Source organism: Canis lupus, chromosome 28 (genome assembly GCF_048164855.1).
Source record: "Canis lupus baileyi chromosome 28, mCanLup2.hap1, whole genome shotgun sequence".
In the NCBI taxonomy this organism is placed as follows: Eukaryota; Metazoa; Chordata; class Mammalia; order Carnivora; family Canidae; genus Canis; species Canis lupus.
The window spans coordinates 36,453,530-36,476,316 of NC_132865.1; the positions used below are offsets into that span (position 1 = coordinate 36,453,530).

The window sequence follows — 22,787 nt, forward strand, 5'->3', positions numbered from 1 at the left end:
TTCATGAGAGACAGAGAGAGAGGCAGAGACACAGGCAGAGGGAGAAGCAGGCTCCATGCAGGGAGCTTGATGTGGGACTTGATCCCAGGTCTCCAGGATTACGCCCTGGGCCGAAGGCAGGCGCAAAACCGATGAGCCACCCAGAGATCCCACATTTTAAAGTTTTTAATCAAAATATGTATCACATGCCATAAAATCCATCCATTTGCAATTCAGTAGGTTTTAATATCTTTAGGGTTGTGCAGCCATTACCACAATCTAATTTATATATAAATATAAATATAAATATAAATAAAAATAAATAATAAATAAATAAATAAATATATATATATATATATGAGTTCGATTTGCAAACATATAGTATAACACTCAATGCTCATTCCATCAAGTCCTCCCCTCAGTGCCTGTCACCCAGTCACCCAATCCCCTTGCCCACCTCCCCTTCCACTGCCCCTTGTTCATTTCCCAGATTTAGGAGTCTCTCATGTTTTTTCACCCTCTCAAATTTTTCCCACTCATTTTCTCTTCTTTCCCTTATAATCCCTTTCACTATTTTTTATATTCCCCGTATAAGTGAAACCATATAATGATTGTTCATAGAAAACCCAAAAGACTCCACCCCAAGATTGCTAGAACTCATACAGCAATTTGGCAATGTGGCAGGATACAAAATCAATGCCCAGAAATCAGTGGCATTTCTATACACGAACAGTAAGACTGAAAAGAGAGAAATTAAGGAATCAATCCCATTTACAATTGTACCCAAATGCATAAGATACCTAGGAATAAACCTAGGAAGAAAGGTTTATAAAAGAAAATAGGAATAAACCTAACCAAAGAGCTAAAGGATGTATACCCTAAAAACTATAGAACATTTCTGAAAGAAAGTGAGGAAGACACAAAGAGATGGAAAAATATTCCATGCTTATGGATTGGAAGAATTAATATTGTGAATATGTCTATGCTTACCCAGGGGATTTACACGTTCAATGCAATCCCTGTCAAAATACCATGGACTTTCTTCAGAGAGTTGGAACAAATCATCTTAAGATTTGTGTGGAATCAGAAAAGACCCTGAATAGCCAGGGGAATAATGAAAAAGAAAACCATGTATACAATGGAATATTACTCAGCCATTAGAAATGACAAATAGCCACCTTTTGCCTCGACATGGATGGACCTGGAGGGTATTATGCTGAGTGAAATAAGTCAGTCTGAAAAGGACAAACATTATATGGTGTCATTCATTTGGGGAATTTAAAAATTAGAGAAAGGGAATAAAGGGAAAGGAGAGAAAATGAGTGAAAATATCAGTGAGGGTGACAAAACATGAGGGACACCTAACTCCAGGAAATGAACAAGGTGTAGTGGGTAGGGGAGGTGGGCGGGGGTTGGGGTGACTGGGTGATGGGCACTGAGGGGGGCACTTGCTGGGATGAGCACTGGGTGTTATGCTATATGTTGGCAAATTGAACTCCAATAAAAAAAAATAAAATAAAAAGAAAACCAGATCCGGGGGCATCACAATGCCAGATTTCAAGTTGTACAAAGCTGTGATCATCAAGACAGTGTGGTACTGGCACAAAAACAGACACATAGATCAATGGAACAGAATAGAGAACCCAGAAATGGGCCCTCAACTCTATGGTCAACTAATATTCGACAAAAGAGGAAAGACTATCCACTGGAAAAAGGACTGTCTCTTCAATAAATGGTGCTGGGAAAATTGGACAGACACATGCAGGAGAATGAAACTGGACCATTCTCTTACACCAGACACAAAGATACACTCAAAATGGATGAAAGTTCTAAATGTGATACAGGACTCCATAAAAATCCTAGAGAACACAAGCAACACCCTTTTTGAACTTGGCCACAGCAACTTCTTGCTAGATACATCTAGGAAGGCAAGGGAACCAAAAGCAAAATTGAACTATTGGGACTTAAGATAAAAAGCTGCACAGCAAAAGAAACAGTCAACAAAACTCAAAGACAACCTACAGAATGGGAGAAGATATTTGCAAATGACATATCAGATAAAGGGCTAGTATCCAAGATCTATAAAGAACTTATTACTAAACTCAACACCCAAGAAACAATCCAAACATGAAATGGGCAGAAGACATGAACAGAAATTTTATGGCATTCTTAACACCTCAGAAAGAAACCTGTAACACAGTAACAGTCATTCCTCATTCCTACTCCCCACTCCCAACCTCTGGCAAGCACTAATATACTGTCTTTCTCTTTCTGTTTCCTCTGGCCATTTCATAAAAATAGAGCACATAGCATGTGCTTGGTCTGCGACCAGCTTCTTTCACTTAGCATCATGTTTTTAAGTTTCATGCGTGTTTCAGCATGTAATAACAGTATTTTTGAATTAGAGAAATGAAACTTAGTTTTTTTGGTTTTGGCCAAATTTCTTAAATTGTTTTCCGTGGCAGTTCTAATATCCTTTTTATATGAAGTTATTTTTACTGTTTTGGCTTTGTTTATAATGTAATGCTGTGCCTATGTGGCTTTTCAATGTTCTAGATGAGGTAGGATACTTTAATGATTTAGTTCTTTACTACTTTGTTGTTAAGTACATCAAAAGTGCTACCCAAGTAGCAGCGCTGTGTCAGGAATTTATACAGTTCATGGTTGTTATTTAACTGTAGTCTGCTCTGGCTGGTGAAGTCTGTGAGGACTCAGAGTAATTTATAATCAGTTATGTGGCTAAGTTTCAAGAGCATTATTATTTAAAACAATTCTTGGAGGATTTTCATTATCTAAATGCCTTTTATCTTCTTGCCACAAAATTAATACATCTTAAACATTGGGGATCATTAAAATATATGTACAGAATGAACACTAAAGAGGGAAGATAAGAATCTGAGTTTTGTTTTTCTGATCAGATTTTTAGAAAGATTGTCTGGATGTATATTCTGGCAATACAAAAGAAAATTAAGTGGTAAGGTATTTCAGTACAAGATTTTCTTTTACAAATCATTGTCAAACATAGCACTTATAACTATAATAAGTAACCTAATATTATGCATTAGATGTGTTCTTGAAAGTTGTATACAAAGCACTAATTTATAAAGGAAATACTATTTTCTCAAGTTCACAATTTTTCTGTAAAGAATCTCATTACATGGCTGAGCCAATTAGGTTGAAAGCAATGCTTGAAGGACATTTAGAAATTTGCAAATTAAAAATGAAATTACTTTTTTTTGGGTAAAACTTAAGTCTAAGGCTGAATTATCTTAATCTAGGCATTAATTTATTCTTGGCATTTTCTGAGTTTTGACCAGAAGATCTCTTGAGTAAGCCAACTTGAAGAGAATCCTTTAGCTAATTTTAGTTCCTGCGTATGAGGTAGTAATAATATATCTTATGATTGTTTTGTGCTTGTTGAACTGATTTGAGTTCAGATTTGAGTAGATTTTTTCCCTTTAATTTGTTAGGGCTGATATTTCCCTTTATTGATGATAAAACAGTTTTGAAGAATTTAAGTGATTTGCCAGAGATAATTTGGCAAAACTGGTAGTCAAAGCCTCTCTTCTTCTCCCTTCCTTTCCTTGTCTTTCTTTCTTTGTCTTTCTTCTTTCTTTCTTTCTTTCTTTCTTTCTTTCTTTCTTTCTTTCTTTCTTTCTTTTTTTCTTTTTTCTTTCTTTTTCTTTTATTATGTCTTAACTCACACAAAGTAAAATGCACAGGTTTTAAATGTTCAGCTGAGTGAATTTATATGTCCTATGTTCTCCTGCTCAATAATTCCTTTGGCTGAACTCTCACCAAGGTTATTGTTATCATGGTATCTATTACAAGTGATGACTTTTGCCTAATCTTGAACTCTATTGTAGTATAATCAAATACAGTATGAAATCTTATGTATCTGAATTCTCTTGCCAGTATTGTGCCAATGAGTTTCATTCATGTTGCATTTAACAGAAATTCATTCTTTTTATTGCTATGTAGTAATCCATTAAATTATTATTTTTTATTCTCTTGTTAATGGATATTTTGGGTTGCTTCTAGTTTTTGGCTGTTGTGAATAATCTTGCTATGAACGTTCTTGTACCTGTCTTTTGGTAGATGTAATCACTGTAATCACTATGTCTGGAGCACTTAATTCTAGGATAGAATTGCTGGGTTGTAAGGTGTATGTAAATTTAGTAGATATCACAAATCAGTGTTCTAAATTGATTTACGTGTCCATCAACAAAGTATGAGAATTTCAGTTCTAGTCCTTACTGACATTTGACATTGTCTTGTGTTATTTTTTAAAGTGAATGTCTGTGATAGAATTAAAAACCACACATATATATATGTACACTCACTTTTTAGTTCTACAAGAAAAGATTTGTGTAATTGTCATGAAACATTAAATACTTTTGATACTGTACAAATCAGCAGTCCTCATGTAAAACTGGCTTCTGGAATCTATTTTAGTCAATTACATGTTTGAAAAGTTTAACTTGGTGTTTCACTAATTCCACTGTAGTGTGTATTTTTACTATCTGTGGGACAGGTGCTTTTTACTGCACTTATTTTAAGTGCCCACGATTCCAAAATTTAAGTGAATATTATCTTTGCTCTTTCTTATTTAGTTTGTACTTAAATCCCAGCATTATGAAGATGAATATTGAGAATTTGTCTATAAAAATTTTTGTAACATTAGTTTTACTTTGGTACAATATCATTGTAGTTTTTATGTTTATCTTTGGTTGCCTGCTTGCTTTGTAATTCCTCAGTTCTTGAATTACTTTGTAATTCTGCAGAATATGGATCTCTGAGATCATATTTGCCATGAAGGTGAATTTTACCAGTTGCTCTTTTCCCTACAGTGTGATTATTCCACCATAATACAGGAGAGTTTGCATTTCAGCAATGCTGGAAAGTTTCTCTTAAATGTGTTGAGAAGTAAAAATAGCTTTTCTCTACCAGTGAGGTTTGCTGCAGTGAAAGAGCATATTGTGGCCAATTCTCAGCCCAGCATGTCTGATGCAGCACAGAGAACTCTAGCTCAAGTGTGAAGAGAGTGAATTCCTAGGGCCAATCCAAGATTAACACACTATTTTAATTCCAACAGATTATATCTCCTTTTTAAGGCTCATCTGAAAAATTGGGTATCATAAGATTTCCCTTTATTTTTAATTTTAATTTTGTGTTTAAAAATGCTTTGAAAAATGTGTTAATAAATTGTTTTTATTAAAAAATTCTTTCTTTTTTGACAGTGTTTTGATTAGTTGTGAAGGTTAGAAATATTTTGATTCTGGAAAAAACAAAACCTTTACCTTAAAGAAAAATGCTGGTTGGATGACATTTAAATAAATAGTATTCAGGAAACAATGCAATGAGTACCTAAAAATATTTTTTTTGTGTGTATGTCTTTAGTTATTAAGTCATTACAAATACTGGTAGTTTTTGTTTTGTTTTGTTTTTTAATGGAGAAGTGAGTTTATTTATTTATTTATTTATTTAAAAATGAGAGTGTGAGCATGAGGGGTTGTGGGGAGGAGAAGCAGAGGGAGAGGGAGAAGCAGACTCCCTGCTGAGCAGGGAGCCTGACTGAGGGCTTGACCCCAAGATTCCAAGATCATGACCTGAGCTGAAGGTAGCTGCTTAACCAACTGAGCCACCCAGGCGCCCCTACTATAGCAATATATATATTATATATTTATATATATATATATACACTATATTGTACATTTATATATATACACTATATTATATATTTATATATAATATCTATTATATACTTATATATAGTATATATAGCAATATATATTTATTTATTTAACTATAGCCATTTCAATGAAAATTATCATCTAGCTAAATGAGCTCTTTTACCATAAATATTTTCTAGTAAATAGGATGACACAAAGTACAGCCAGAATTGACTGACTAAATTAGTTTTCAAATGAGATAACTTAAAAGAAAATACTAGACAATTATATAAGATCCATACTATCAAACAGATGTAGTTTTGGCTCCAAAAAGAGGTAGAATAATGATGCTATATTATATATATTTCTGCAGTATTGATTGTTACTAGGATAAAAATTTCAGCCAAACTTAATCAAACCATATCTTTTAGAGTCCCATTCATTTGGAATTTGTGTAAGATAGAAAGTTTGTATTTCTCATGTTTGTTCATTCAATCAAGAAATATGTATTGAGTACTTACCAGATACAGTGCATGGTGCTGAAAGTGTAGCACTGAACAGGATGGGCAGGACTCCTGCCTTCATAGGGCTTCATTTTAAGGAGGACAGCATTAGACAAGTATATGGTTATTTTAGTATCCTTCTGGCAATGCATGTAAGAGAGAGGCACAGGTCCTTCGAGTGTGTAGTGAGGGGCCTCATCTGGGGCCAGTTTGCCCAGGCTTCCTAAGGAAGTGGAGAGATGAGGCCTGCGCCTCCAGTGGAGGGAAGTGTGTGGAGAACATGGACAGAGAAGGGAGAGTTGGCGGTGCTGTAGGAGTGCAAGTGTAGGGAGAGCGGGGAGATAGAAGGCAGGCAGGCCAGGGCATTAAGGGCCTTTGAGACCACATAGGGTTTTAGAACTTTTACTCGGCAGAGGGAACCCATGGAAGAATAGTAAGAGGGGGAGTCATATGGCATAGAGCAGCCATGAGAAGTGCTTGTAAGTATGTGGCCCTGGGTCTGCCATACTGCAGCATAAGCACCATTTTCCTCGATTGCTGTGTGACTTGATTGTTACTTTCCTGGATTCTGTCACTTGTCTGCTCAGCAGTGAGTCTCCTCCAAGGATTCTACTTAAAAGAGCACTCATGTCTCCCTCTCTGCATTGCTGGTTCCTCCCCGCCCCCTTTTTTTAATCCTATTTCCTTTTCTTAATGGTATTTTTGTTGTATTGAACTTGTCAGACTCTAGAACGCTCTGTAATTTACTTGTTTTTGTGTACTTTTCCTCTTTCTCCATTGGACTGTAAGCTCCCTCAGGGAAGGCAGTGAGGCCTGTTTATTCACAGCTATGTGTCCAGTGCAAGAACAGTGTCTTGCACATAGTAGGCACTTTGTAAATATTTGTTGAACGGATTTTGAATACAGACTTGTAAAACATTTCTGGGGAATAGTTGATGACTTAGAATGAAGGAAGCCTTATGTCCCTTAGTTTCTGACAGTCCAGGCAGTCTGAGTTTGTAGCTGTCAAACATTTGATTATAACTGCAAGGTCAGATGGGCTTCTTCATATTTGGTTGTATTTTAACTACAAAAATATTTGAAAATAAAGTGGAATCCCTTCTACATACCAGATGGTATAAGCAACCAGTATATGTTGTTGAATGAAGGAATACTTCATCAAAGTTGAGAGCACAAGTGGATTTTAAATCTTTATATAGATGATTAAAAATGCAGTAGATCTCTAAGTATATGACTTCTTAAATGGAAAAAGAAAATTACAAGGGAAAGTTATAGTATAATCTTATTTGTATTTTTTATAAAAGATGTACATCTAATGCATAGAAACTTCTGCAGTTTACAGAGAAATCTACTTTTTTTTTAAAGATTTTATTTATTTATCCATGAGAGACACACAGAGAGAGAGGGAGAGAGAGAGAGAGAGGCAGAGACACAGGCAGAGGGAGAAGCAGGCTCCGTGCAGGGAGCCCGATGCGGGACTCGATCCTAGGTCTCCAGGATCACGCCCTGGGCTGAAGGTGGTGCTAAACCCCTGAGCCACCCGGGCTGCCCTACACAGAAATCTACTAATTGTGATTGCATCTTAGCAGTGGTAGTGAGGGATGATAAGAGGGAGGTTTTTATTTTATGTTCTATGTTGATTGGATATTTTATCATAAATATGTACAAAGAATTTCATGTAAAACTCAGGTCAATTAAAACAATGTACACAAATTTTTTAAAAAAGATTTTATTTATTTATCTGAGAGAGAGAGAGAGAGGGATAGTGAGAGAGAGAGAGAGCATGAGCAGAGGGAGAGGAAAAAGCAAACTCCCAGTTGAACTGGGAGCCTGACACAGGGCTCAATCTCAGGACCCTGGGATCATGACCTGAGCTGAAGGCAGATGCCTAACTGACTGAGCCCCTATATACTCTTAATATTTGCACACAAATATTAATGAGGTTCCATACTACTTGTCAAGTCATACTTCTAGTTCATAACTATACTTAATACCCAGAAGCTGATCATATAGGCAAATGTCCTTCGGAGTTCTGAGTGTAGGAGTCAGCGAGACTCAGGAGACTTATAAGTCAGGGAGAGGTCAGCTGGAAAAGATAACACGCTGGTACAGCTCCAAGGGAAGGCACAGAGATGCTCTTCCTTATTTGATTCTTTCTTGTGACATTTCTGTTTGGAAGGAGCACTATTTGATTATCTCAAATACTGCTTCATCAGTTTGGTGGTTTTTGATATTGTCCTGTAAGATAGATTATTTCTCTGCCTTTCACTTCTTGTTAAGTTTGTCTTTGAAATCTTGTGAGATTTCAGGATTTTCTATTAGCAATTACAGCTATTTCAGGAATACTTTTAAAAATCTTAATAGAATAGGAAATTCAAGCAAAAATAAAAATATATCCAGGAGGAAAAGATCAAGATTGTGTCCATTGAACAGTATGGAGGATAGTAGTACATTTTTATATTATTATCATGGAAATCAGCTTAAAGGAAATGATAAAATGCAATTTGGGGCCTTCTACATTTTGTCCTTTAAAAAAAAAAAACTAGGCAGAAAACAAAAAATACTTCTCTTGGACAAGGTATATCTTAAAACTTTAGGTTCTCTATTTCTCCTCCTAAAACCAAATAACACAATAAAAAAAGATCAAGTGGAATGAATAGTTAATTCAGTGAACAAACATTTTTAAAGTGCTGGGGTTTTTGGTTTGTTTTTTCTTTTCGGTTTTTCTTTCTTCTTTTGCCAGGGATTATGCTTAAATGTTGAGATTAAGAAAGACTCCTCTTTTGCTTTCTGGTCAAATGGGGATGACTAATACACACACACACATATTCATACACACACCAAAGGATTTACAATAGAGATTTATATGTGGCACACGAAAATGATTAATTCCACCTGGAGAAATGATCAGCAAACATTTGTTGACTATTATATGACAGATACCATTGAAAACTCTTTTATATACAAACTAATGAAATTATACTGACATTCCATGGGATTTGTTGTATTATCCCTATTTTATAGGTAGAAAGCTCTTTCAAGGTTACGTAGTTTATAGGTGGCTAAGTGTGGCAGGCTGGTTCCAGAGCCTTTGTTCCTAACGATTGTATACTACTATATACTACTACTGTACTTTATGCTACTGCTTTTCTTTCATGATGGAGGAGTTAACTGTTGATCTAAGACTTGCAGTAGGTGAGTCAATTTGAATGGTGACAAGAATGGGGGAGAGCTGTTCAGTTAGTAGTTGGAGATTGAGATCTGGTTCTCAGGTTCTTTTCACTCTCAGGTGAAAGTAACTGTTGGAACTGGCCTTTTAAGATCACTTGTTATCCTAGAATTTGACATATTAATGAGGTGATAAGATCCAAAAGAGATAACAATTTGGTGATAATTATTTCAAGAAACCTTCATGTATTAGGAGGAAGAAAGATGGAGAGATTGGTAGAAGCTTTAGGGACAACACTAAGATGGGAAAGGATTGAGTATATTTAGAGGCTGAGGCGAGGAAGCCTATCAGAGACTGAAGATGTAGAGAGGGGTCTGATGGATGGAGCATCATTTGGGAGGAATGAGATATAGACTTTGCTGGGGCTGAGGGTTGTGGACAGGAATAAGTCTGCTGGTCTCCTAGGTGAGAGAGTGGCAAGAATGGCTGTAGGCATCATTCAGTTTGAGGGTGAGATGTTGGCAGCTGGTGAATCTAACCAGTGGTACGTATATTTTCTCATACTGCTGAGAGTAAGGGAAGAGAGTAGGACACTGGGATAGTGGTGAGTTGTGGGTAACTGGGGAATGGCAGAAAGAACAAATCCATAATTGCTTGTTTGGCTTTGCAGGATTGTATGATTTTCTCCAGCAGTATTGAATTACCTTTGTCTGGGAGTAGAGATGGTGACTTGTTGGCTTGATGGAAGGCTGATTATTTAGAAAGAAATTTGTTGAGTAATTTTATACATGAGAGTAATAGGGCACATGTGAGTGAAAGATAAGGAAGTGATATAATAATTCAATCATTTGCCAGTGTTGCCTTCATTATATACTTTGAAAGTGATTTTGGGAATAGTATTTGGACTGCTTCATTATGTATAATAGATGCGAGTACAGTTTTAGAAGCGGGATCTTTAATATGCACATTTATAATGTGAGTCTGGAAGCTCTATGACAATGAAGAATCCATATTTGAAATGTATCATGTATTTCAACATAGTATAGTAAAATGGACACAGAAAAGAAAGGCTTAGTGAAACAAGACATTTTTGTGTCAAGAGGAAATAGATGAAAAATGGAAGAGAAGAGAGTGTCCTAGTTGCGTTTTTATTCATTATATGTAGAAACCTTGCTTAGGCTATCTTTGCACAAGAAAAATGGAATTCCTCTTTCATAAAGGAATACTACCTGCTGACTTAATTGGAAAAATAACATATATTTTTTCCATTATGGAAGATTGTTTTAGAGCTGAAAATTCACTCTTTTTTTTTTTTTTTTGGGTCATTTCTGCTAATGTTTTGAGTTTTCAGGCAAATTATATTACTGGATGCATAGTGCTTTTGGGAAGCTATATTCACTACTTTCTAGGTAAAATCTAAGATAACCTTTTCCTGATACTTTTGACAATTTCACCAAATGTACTTATATTGTAATTGAATGCTTGGAATTTCCTTAAAATTTTAGGTTTTATGAACTTTGAATTAAAACACAGAGCGTAGTAGCATCATGTATATTAGGTTTTGTGAATTTCTATAACATTCTTGATTCTCTCCTTTTCTTTCTTCCTTTTTATTTTATTAGCATATTCGTTAAAGCTAGAGTCTGAAAATTCTTCTTGTCTCTCTGTTCTTACAGATGTTAGGCTCATGGTAAATACTTAGAGAAGAGCCCAGGCCAGGTGTTGCTATTAGTTTTGCTAAAATGTAGGTGCCTGCATTATTCCTGGGGATATTATTCTTGTTTATTTCAAGTTCCAGATTTTACTGCAGTTTCTCTAGAACTGTGCTATTGAGCTGATAGTTATTAAAAATTATAGAGCAAAGGTCATTTTCAAATGTTTAATTAGACTTTTTCTATGCTCTGTATATATGTATTTTTAAGTTCCTATTTATTGAATTTCTACAAAATATCTAGCTGTATGCTTAATGAATAACAGTACCCCTTCAGGATGCTTGAGGATATCATCCTCATTAAGGACAGAGAAATTGAGTATTGGAAAAGTTCAGTGACTAACCTCAGACCATTTAAATATAGGCCCATCTCAAAGCATACAGTTTTATCTTTTTAATTTTATTGTCGTTGTTTGATATTTCTAGGATTATGAAGAGTAGTGTCATCTCTATAATGCCTCTTTCCAGGACTAAGTGAAACATTGCAAGATAACATTTATCAAGCCATCTCAAGGATATAGTTACTTTGTTCCTTGATTTCCCTGACTGTGTGTTAAGTAGTCTTGAACCATGTAGGTTTAATTTGGCAGAGAAAACCAACTGCATTTCTAAGAGGTAGAGAGGAAAACAAAAATGGAGATTTGACTTTTGAAAAAATATTAGGGACTTTTGGATGTTCTGATGATAAGAAACTCAATTAAAAAAAAGTCCAGACTTTCTGTATGTGCATGATCTCATCATGTATTTAAATACTTTTCAATTTTAAAACCTTGTACTTGTTCTTGCATAGAGTTCTCAGTATGTGCAGTGTGTTGCTGGGTGCCTGCAGCTGATGCTTCGGGTCAATGAGTATCGCTTTGCCTGGGTAGAAGCAGATGGGGTAAACTGGTGAGTAGCCCTTTTACTTTGAATGTAGAATGACATTTGAAAGCATCTCTCCTTGACATTTTCCAAGAAATTAAAACAGTTAATCATCTAAAAGAAATACATTTTTCCATGTCTGTTTAACAATAGATTATGCTAACCTTCATGGAAGTCAGTAACTACTCAACGGAATATCTCCCCTTCCCCTCACTTGACCTGTGCTATTTAAGAGGCTAAGAACTTTGAAAAGCCTACTGCTTGATAGAACAAATTATAGGTATTCAGAATAGAAGAACAAGTATGAAAGTATTTTGTGGTGAATGCAGGTAAAAATCAACAAGAAAAGGTCTTACCCAGAAGAGTGAATATAACCTATTTTTTGTAATGCTGTGTAATTAGTCTCTGTGGGGTCTTAATTTGCAGGTCCAGAAGCCCTGAAAAGCTATCCTCTCAGGTTAGCAAAGGTGCTTATATAACAAATTATGCACTCCCATCTCCAAACAAACAAAATTCTTTTTTACTACCAAAAAGCCAGTTTATTTCTTAATAATGAGAGATCTCACTGCTCTTACTCTCTGGTTAGTGAAGACCTTGTTTATGAAAAACCTATACAGGAAACTAAAGCAAACTTTGTCAACAGAAGTTTGCTTGATGAGCAAGAAGAGTTGATTAAAGACTTCTGATGCTGTGTCATCAGACATTAGACTCTACTAGGCTGATGCCTCCATCTCCAGTGTAGGGATACACCTGCTAGAGGAATCTCAACTAGTATTTCCATTGCAACTTCCTCAACTAGGTTACTTCCACAAATGGCTTTTCTTATGACTTGCATAGAATTGTCATGAAATGCCCATTTACCATTGATTCAGTAAATTAGTAATCTTTTCTTTCTTTTCTTTTTTTTTAAGATTTATTTATTCATGAGAGACAGAGAGAGGCAGAGACACAGGCAGAGGGAGAAGCAAGCTCCCTGCAGGGAGTCTGATGTGGGACTCCATCCTGGATCCCAGGATCACGCCCTGAGCCCAAGGCAGATGCTTAACCACTGAGCCACCCAGGGTCCCAGTAAATTAGTAAATTAGGCAGAGGGAGAAGCAGGCTCACTGTGGGGAGCCGATGAAGGACTTGATCCCAGGACCCTGGGTTAAGCATCTGACTCTTGATTCCAGCTCAGGTCATGATCTCATGATTGTGAGACTGGGTCCCATGTCAGGCTTTCTGTTTAGAAGGGAGTCTGCTTGAGATTCTCTCTCTCTCCCTCCCCCACCCTCATATGAACCATTTCTCTTTCTCCAAAAACTAAAAAAAAAAGATTTTTTTCCATGGTAAATCTTTTTGTGGTAAGTGAATTTTAGTGCACAAATGTCATACAAGATGAAAGATAACCATCACATACCCTTTTAGCAAAATGGAATGGTCCAGGTTCTGGTTGCAGAATATTGTGTTGAAGGCTTTCATGATGAACCACTAAATAAGTGAAAATACCGTATTTCCTTTTTTTTGTCCTTACATATTTTCACTTTTTGATTATTGAGTTTGAGAAAATGCATTTATGATACAGTCATCTGGGGATCCCTGGGTGGCGCAGTGGTTTGGCGCCTGCCTTTGGCCCAGGGTGCGATCCTGGAGACCTGGGATCGAATCCCACATCGGGCTCCCGGTGCATGGAGCCTGCTTCTCCCTCTGCCTGTGTCTCTGCCTCTCTCTCTCTCTCTCTCTCTCTGTGTGACTATCATAAATAAATAAATAAATATATAAAAAAATATTTATGATACAGTCATCTGAAGACAGAGTTTGAGATTTCACTTATATGATCAATTGCTTCATCATTGTTAGAGAACAGAATGCTCTTTGCTTTCAACTTCTGGTTCATCTAATAATTATTACGAAAATGCCTTCCTCAGGTCTGTGCCATTATGGATGGAAAATAAAAAGTTCTGAATTCTTTGAATTTCATTGTTCATACAGTGTTAAGAGATTTAGCAGAAGGACTCAAGGGACTCCACATGTAGTCATTCTCATGGCTGGGATTTATTTCAGAGACACAGTGGATCAGGCTGAGTCTGGAGGAATCCATGTTAGACTGACTTCCTTATGTTCTATCCCTCCTGTGGGGGTCACACAGCATTTTTTCTCCAGCAGCAAAAATGTGGCAACATTTGTGTGATTTTTCTGCCCAGGCATCCCCCCTAGAGACTCAGCACCCATGGTTTTTATTGGAGATTTGTCAGGTAGTCCCCACCTCTAGCATGCAGGAAAACTTCAGACTCCTGCAAGGACAGCAGGTGTTCAGTATAAACATAAGCATATTGTTCGTGCATACAACACAGGTACAGTGACCTGCCTTTCTCATTTAGGGAAATTTTTTATATTTATATTTATATTATACAAAAAATACATTTTTATTGTTCTTTGGAAGATCTGTAAAAGAATAAAAATCATGAAACAGCTATTTCTACAAACAGAATTGCTAAAAAAAATAAGCTCAATACTAAAATTTGGTCCGGTGGATCCTGATGATATACCGATGTTAAGCAAACATAGCTGTTCTGATTACTGGCACTTAGTATTTTGAACAACAGGAAGCAGTATTAACTGTTCAATTCAGCAGCAAGAGCAGGGACAAATAGAGTCTAGAATACTCCGTGTTCAGCCTGTACATTTTGATATAATAATGACTGCTAATTAGATTAACAGTAATAAAAAAAAAAGAGACCTTTGGGTTGAGGGCAGGCATAAATAAAGATATAGTATGTTAACTTGTTGATAATATTGCAATAAAAAAACTCACTTAATCTTTTCGTTTTTAAAGAAACAAAACCTGTACTTCCTACATGTCCTTTTTTTTTTGTTGTTGTTGCTGTTGAGAAGCCTATTATGTGGGAGCACCCGGGAGACTCAGCCTGATTTAAGGTTCAGGTCTTTGTCTCAGGGCCCTGGGATTGGGCTGTCTGTCAGGCTCTGCGCTCAGTGGGGAGTCAGCTTGAGATCCTGTTTCTCCCTCTGTTCCTCCCACTGCTTGTGCTTTCCCTCTCTGTAAATAAATAGATAAAATCTTTAAAAAAGCCTATTATGTGGATGATACAATACTATTTCTAGATGTTTATATACTTATGTGAGATCAAAAATGTACTTTGCATTGTCTTGCATATTGACTTCACTAGAAAGTCTGCTGGTTAGCATTGATTTATTAAATACTGGAGCAAAAGGGGGCTTTTCTGGGATAGTTGCCTCCATAGATTCAATTGGTGTTGAAATATTTTGAAAGTGTAAAGTTGTAGATAATGAAAATAGTATATAAATGAGAGGTAAGATTTATTCTGAATGTCAAAACATGACATTATTGGGTGATATTGTGTAATGAGGTGCAAGGTGCTCATGGTTGTGAAGAGCAGCACCTAGCTAAAGGTGTACAATTCAGCTAGGCAATCAGCTGTTTGTCTCCCTATGCCCTGTATTGCCTTGATTTCTTTTAAGACCTTAATTAAAAACAAAATGGAACACTAAATAATTATTTTGGCTCATGGACCTTAGCCTTCTAGTTTTGGACTTGATAATTTATTTTTTGAGCTCTCTGCATACTGTTATACTATATATTACAAGGAATACAAAGAAACCTATGGTTCCTTTTCTTTTAAAAAATTGTAATCTAGTTGGAAAGTATTACATAGCTAACAAATGTAGCATTCAGATTCTATAAGTTTTTCAATGACTAAAAATAAAACTAAACTCATCAGTTTGAGAGGGACAGCAGAGACCTAAATGGGCTGGATACTGACTCATCCTTCATTCCCCAGGGTCACTTCCTTTGAGAATCCTTCCCTCCCACTGCTCTAGACTCTGAGTTCCTTGAGAGCATGGGCAGTGTCTGTCTTTGCCACCATTATGTCTTTGTGCCTTGCACTGTACCTGCCATAAAGCTCTTCAACAAATGTTAAATTACTGTATTTAGGTTTATCTTGGGCCCTTGTGTCCTTTGTATCCCCTTAGCACATTTTCATGCTCCACTGTCCTCAAGAGTTAGGATTCCTGCCCCCATGGGAAACTCTTCTGTATTCTGGTGAATATTCTGGTGAAGTTTATTTTGCTTCATTGGAGTGTTTCTTATGGTTAATATTTGGATGTAGAAGACTTCCTTATTTTTTCAATAGAATCATATATATTGTAGACAGATTTTGAACTCTGAAATTTCTCTGCCGTGTTCATCATTGTTGACTGCTGCTTCCTTTGAAACCTTTCTGTCTTGGTTTCAGCAATAGTGTATTGGTCCAAAGCTCTGTATAACCCCTCTGGTCATCTACAGATTTTTTAAACAGAGATAATATAATATAAAGAACTGTTAACTAGGTATACATGTTTATTAGGTTTCTGAAAACAAAAGAACTCTCAAGTGTCAGAGAGGTAACAAATAGATACTTCCCCTAAAGCTAGGGAACAAAGGTAAGAGATTGGAATTACTAAAATTTACGTGCTTGTGTTCCTGAACTCAGAGGAAGTGCCTCATAGGTCAGGGACCCAGATGGCTGGTGCTGTTATTTTTGAGAGTATGCAGAGAGGCTATTTGGCTGACACTGTTGCAGACTGAATTCAGCTGCTTTCCACGAGAAAGCACCATCTCTGCTGCTGAGGTGAGGAACTCTTGCTGGAGTGATACCTATAGGAGAAGGAAGCTGACAGGACAAAGCCTTTTTTACCTCCATCTTGGCAGTCAGTCTCTAGCAGCTCCTGTCGGCAGATCCAGCTGGAAGAGCAGAATGAACTGTGGCTCCAAGTCCCAGCCGCAGTATCACAAAGAGAGGGACGCTTACTTTAATAAGTGGAGCAATCAGACAGCAAAAGGAAATTAGTATTAGGGTATTAATAGAATAGAATGACTTGATTTTGCAGTTTTTGAAACACTGACACCAGTATTAAAAACAAGTCTTAAATAACAACCCCAAATAGAAAAAGTGTTAAGGGAGAAATCAAGCATGAGAAAATTAAGGGCAATTCAACAAATTTATGACTGTATATAAATCACAAAAAATGGAGAAATGGCACAAATATAAGCCTTCCACTAAATTGTTAGTTGTAGATTGTAAAATTACATTTAAAAATTTATTAGACTTTTTAAAGAGCAATTTTATGTTAACAGAAAAATCAGAAGTCAGAATTCCTATATATACTTGCCTTTCCATAATTTTCTGTTATTCACAGCTTGCACTGTTATAGTAAATGTTTTGTTAATGTGTGTTCCTTTTCAGCATAATGGGAGTTTTGAGTAACAAGTGTGGCTTTCAACTCCAATATCAAATGATTTTTTCAATATGGCTCCTGGCATTCAGTCCTCAAATGTGTGAACATCTGCGGCGTTACAATATCATTCCTGTCCTGTCCGATATCCTTCAAGAATCGGTCAAAGAGAAAGTGACAAGAATCATTCTTGCAGCATTCCGTGTAAGTGTTTTATAGTATTTTTTTAATGGTGTGTGTGTGTCTGTGTATGTGTGTATGTGAGGCATTTTCCCTGTGGAGTATATTTGAGGGCTTTTAGCAGGTGGGAAAAAATTGCTTGTTTTCCATGTAGTTATGAAACCATTGGTGAACATAGAGTGAAATCTCACTAATTTGTATTGTGGCATGGGGGAGTGGGATTAGGGAAAAACCATTTGAGTGGATAAAATATATGAGTTATAGAAAACTTATAGGAGATGTAATTGTATGATGTTCATGTAGAGGAAATCTCTTTCTGTTGCAGTGCGTTCCAAGACACTGTTATGGAAGTTTTTCTCTTAAGGGGCCCTTATTTTAGTATAGAGTTGTATTTCAGGTTCTGGATCTGCTGATGAGCAGTTTATTTCCAAGGCAACTCTAAAGATACAGAATCATTTTGTATAGTAAAGTTGTCCTATTAGGATATTAGAATTTGGGTGATTATTTAAGTCAGCTCTCTCCCTTGAACAGATGAGGGAGTTGAGGACAAGAGGGGGAGCAGAGTTAGAATCTTAACCCTAGGTCTTATGGCTGCCAGGCAGCTGTAACACAGAAATAAAGTATGTTAATTGGTTGCCCAGACCTAATATATTTATTGTAGTAATTCTGTGTTGATTACATTGTTGGTCACCTTGGGATTTAATCTGGCTTCTGAGGGATGACTTGGCCAACCTAGTGTCTTTTAAGAATGTTACCCAAGAGTAATAATAGTGAGCAGTTCAGAGAGTGCTTACCCTGTGTCATGCATCGTTCTAAGGCTTTCCATTTGTTAACTCATTTAATGCTTACCACTGCTCTTATAACATGGTGATTATTATTATTTTTAGTATCATTAATGTTAGTATTGGTCTTCTCATTTTACCAATGGGGATATTGAGACGGAAGGCATGTTGCTGGTAGACATGCATATCCAAGTTATTGCCTTCACATTCTTTAACTATTATTTACTCTTAATGCTTTCTTCAAATAACAGCAAATCAAAAGTAAAGAGTAGTACAAATGTATTGCAAAAATTTAAATAGTGTAGACCTCATATCGGCCAGTCACTAACATCTTTCAGATTTTTCTAAGCACATAGAGATAAATATATAAATAGGTGTGTTATTTTATTCTGTATTTAAAAATAAAATGACATATTAGATATACTGTTCCATAACTTTATTCCTAGCAATACATAATGAGTAGTACGTGTTCATTTTCGTATATGTGGATCGTCACTAATTTTTTAAATGTCCGCATTCTACTGTGTTGATGTAAAGTGGTTTCTTTAGGCAATGTCCTTTTGTTGGGTATGTGGGGTGTTTTCCAGTTTCTTCTACATGTCTGCCCACCTGATGAATATTTCTGTTGGATATAGTTCTATGGAATTGTTGAACCAAATAATAAACTTTTACAGTTTTGATAGGGAACATCAAATCACCTTTCATAAATGTGCAAATTTACATTTCCATCAACTATGTATTGAGAGTGAATGCTTTTCCATTCTTCCTCTTGCATTTCTTTTAATTATTACAGAAGATGAGGTAAAAAGTAAAATCAGGGACGCCTGGGTGGCTCAACGGTTAAGTGCCTGCCTTTGGCTCAGGGCGTGATCCTGGAGTCCCGGGATCAAGTCCCACATTGGGCTCCCTGTGTGGAGCCTGCGTCTCCCTCTGCCTGTATCTCTGCCTCTCTCTCTCTCTCTGTGTGTGTCTCTTGTGAATAAATAAATAAAATCTTTAAAAAAAAAAAGAAAAAATAAAAGTGAAATCATTATTTTAAATTTGTATTCTGTTAATAAATGAAGCTGAGCATTGTTTAATATTTTTATCAGCTATTTATATTCCTCCTATAAATTGCTTATTCATAACATTTGTCACTTGTAAAATTTTACGTGTAGGAACTCTTTTATAGATGTTTGTAGTTAATAATAATAACTAATGTTTATTGAGAGCTTATTCAGGGTAAGGCACTATTCTGATTGCTTTAAATGTGTTACTCATTTAATCCCCCAAGAACTCCATGCCATAGGCATTAGGCTGCACGAGATTAAGTAATTTGCCACAATAGCTAGGAAGTGGCAGAGCAGGAATTTAGTCATGCTCCTAACCATCATGCTTAACCTACCTTTGAGACTGAGAATAATAAATGTTATAATTTTTATTGAGTGATTTTCATACATTGTCTTATTTAATCTTCATGATTATCCACTAGGCTCTATGATTACTTTTATTTTATAGATGGGGAATCCAAGATTTGGAGATTGATTCCTTAGTAAGCAATAGGATTGGAGTTTCAGTGAGCTCTGTCTGGCTCCGAAGCCACCATCTTAACAGCTGTCATCTCCTTTGTTTCTTTTCTCGGTGCATTTTCTCAGGAACCATAAGAGTGACATTAAAAGGTCCTTTGAAATAGAAATTCAGATTCCTTACTTGAAAATACATAGTTTTTCATGTAGAAATTGTTCTGTGGCCCTTGAGAAGTTTATTCTTGAGAAATAGGTAAATGTGATACCTTCTATGCCTCACCATACTGGTTTTGCCATTAGGTTTTCTAAGTGAATTGTGTCTACGTGAGTTGTCAAGGTAAATTTCAGTCTAGTCCAGATAAGGTAATAATTAGTTCCTAAATCAGAGCAGATTGTATTAATGAGTATTTTAGTAGCTAAATTGAATGTACTTTTTCTTCTATTTGAGTGTTTCATTATCCATATTTTTTTCAGTAAAGATGAACAGTTCTTTGCTGAAGAATTCCAATGGTCTCCTTTCATTGCTACAGCTGAGTTTAATTCACAACCAAGTTTTGAGTCCCTTTTATATTTCACACATTATGCTAATCAATAGGGAACACAAATGCCTGTGATATATCTTGACATTGAAAGTCTTATAGTTCAGTAAAGACAGAATATGTAAATAAATAATATCAGTTCAGTGGAACATTAAGTAATGTACAAGAGGAAAAATAGTATAAAAGAGGTAGAGGGTAAGATAAGGGGTTTAAGGAGAAGTTTTAAAGAGGAGAAAGCTCCAAGAGATTTTGGAAAGATACCTAGGAGTGTTTTGTACTAAGGTGGAGAGAGGTTGATAAATGTTAACAAATAAGCTGACTTCTAGAATTCTCAGTAATTTGTTCTTGTAGATTGATTATAACCCCCTGCCCCCACCCTGGCAGGTGAAGTGAATATTAAGGGAATAAATAGAGCACCTAAGTCTGGCTCTTGAAGATACAGTCCTGACTTGTGGCCATTTGCTTTCTGAAGGAACAGACCTACTCTGTAAAATGGAGCACTTGCTTTGCTGATCTGTGTTATCCTTCCAGGCACAAATCCTTCAGCCATCCTGTCACTGAGTCACCCTAATGTGTATTCATACTCTGGGCATCACTCACCAAAGCCCAGTGTCTTTGAACAGGATTGCTCAGCTCTGCCTGTGCATTTTGAAATTCTATTCATTTTGGTTGAATAGGGATTATATCTTCTCTACTTAGTATATTTATTTTCTGAAAGCTTAAACCTCTTCCTATTTGATTTGTCTTTGTTTTGAGTTTCTCCCTTGTTTCTTCTTTCTGTCCTGTGGTAGTTATAGGAGCCTTTATTTTACTACAACTTCCTATCCCGAATTAAGCACTTGTCGTTAAGAAAATGAAAAAAAAATTGATCTTTTTCCTGTTTATAAAAACAATATGACTGGGATGCCTGCGTGGATCAGCGGTTTAGCGCCTGCCTTCAGCCCAGGGCGTGATCCTGGAGACCCAGGATCGAGTCCCACATTGGGCTCCCTGCATGGAGCCTGCTTCTCCCTCTGCCTGTGTCTCTGCCTATCTTTCTCTGTCTCTCATGAATAAATAAATCTTAAATAGAAACAATATGACCTTATGGTTAAATAAAGATACTCTGGTGGGGTTCCTGGCTGGCTCAGTAATTGAGCATCTGCCTTCGGCTCAGGTCATGATCCTAGGGTACTGGGATCAAGTCCTACCTCTGTCGGGCTCCCTGCGGGGAGCCTGCTACTCCCACTTCCTATGTCTCTGCCTCTCCCTCTGTGTCTGTCATGAATAAATAAAATCTTAAAAACAAAAAAGATACTATGGAAAAATATTAAGAAAAAAGTTTAAAAATTAAGCATAGTCTCACTCTCAGATATGAAAGCCTATTGATATTTTAATACCTGTAATTTATGATCTTTGTTCCCTTTCTACAAGGGGGATCAACTCTGGATGAATTGCAGTGGGCACTGAAAACCTGAATGGTTAAGAAGGAGTTTGAATTATCATCTCTTTATAGTTTGGGCAGATCATGCTTAGCATCAGTTTCTGCAGAGTGTGTGCACTCGCGTTGGAGGTAGTGTGTGTGCTCATCATGCACAGTGAAGGTCAGGTTCATTGGCTTTTCGGCTGGCTTCTGTACCTTTGGCAAGTTGGCTTAGCCTCTCTGTGCTTTGGTTTGTTCATGTGTCTGGTAAGAGTAATATCATCTGGGTTTTATGCTCCTATGACAATGCCCTTTTAAAAAATAAATGGGGGTTAAATGAATACTTGGCATATAGTAGGCACTCAATAAGTATTTTTGTGACTGTATGAGGGACTGAATTCACAAAAACACTGAAGTAGAAGTATAAAGAGTAGGGCAGTGGTGTTGAATTTACTGATATTTTTATTGGTTTCTTTCTTGCCTGAATTAAATTCCTTTTTACATTTTTGGCTGCTTTGCTTGGTTCTCATATTTAAAAGTGTGATAATAAAATTCTGTGACAGAATGTCTGCTTGCAGCTACTTCTGCATTGAGAATGAACTTGCCCGAGAGTCTCCTACGTCTAGTATTCATAAGTATGTAAAGGTTATTGATATATTAGAATTTTATTAAAATAATCCACTTAGCAAAACTTACTGTGGAACGCAAGACTACAGGAAAGAGCCCCTATTTTCTGTTAATGCATGGACTTTTTTCTAAATTGGAAGCTGTTCCTAAACTTGTCATGAAAACTTGAGAATATGAGATATATTTGGTAATTGCTAAATTGCTCCAAAAGTTAGTTACCCTCAGCTCACTGTTTTTGCAATTAGTAGATTATCCTAGAAAGATGACTTGGATTATTATTATTTTCTTTGTATGACTTTTCTGGGAAATAAATAAAAAATTGTCTAATTAACATGCAAATGAAGTGTTTTTTGCTTTATACCTACCTATCCTGTTTTGTATGTTTAGTTATATTTTTAAATTAAAATATTTATTGCTTTAAATGTTGATGATTGTAAAAATGTATCATAAATTATTTCTTCTGATAATTTGATAATGTCATTTTTTTTAAGGTAAGATAATAGGTGTGAGAGAGAGCTACTATAGAAGTCAGGGTCTTATTTTAGTTGTCTTGTTTCAAAGAACTCTACACTTTTAACTTTGCCTTCAGTTTTTATAAACTTACATTTTTTAATAAGTATTA

General features: G+C 36.2%; 1 protein-coding gene across 7 annotated transcripts in view; it reads left to right on the plus strand.

The window, feature by feature from the left end:
* ATP6V1H (ATPase H+ transporting V1 subunit H) overlaps nucleotides 1–22,787 on the plus strand; it is a 167,319-nt gene that overhangs the window by 67,122 nt on the left and 77,410 nt on the right. For all 7 annotated transcript variants that reach the window (XR_012020195.1, XM_072804613.1, XM_072804614.1 and 4 more), the window contains 2 exons: nucleotides 11,825–11,922; nucleotides 17,142–17,334. Coding sequence is in view for 6 of the 7 variants with exons in the window: in XM_072804613.1 (XP_072660714.1) it covers nucleotides 11,825–11,922; nucleotides 17,142–17,334 (291 nt within the window). In the remaining variant the exon portion in view is untranslated. The remainder of the gene's footprint in view (nucleotides 1–11,824; nucleotides 11,923–17,141; nucleotides 17,335–22,787) is intronic.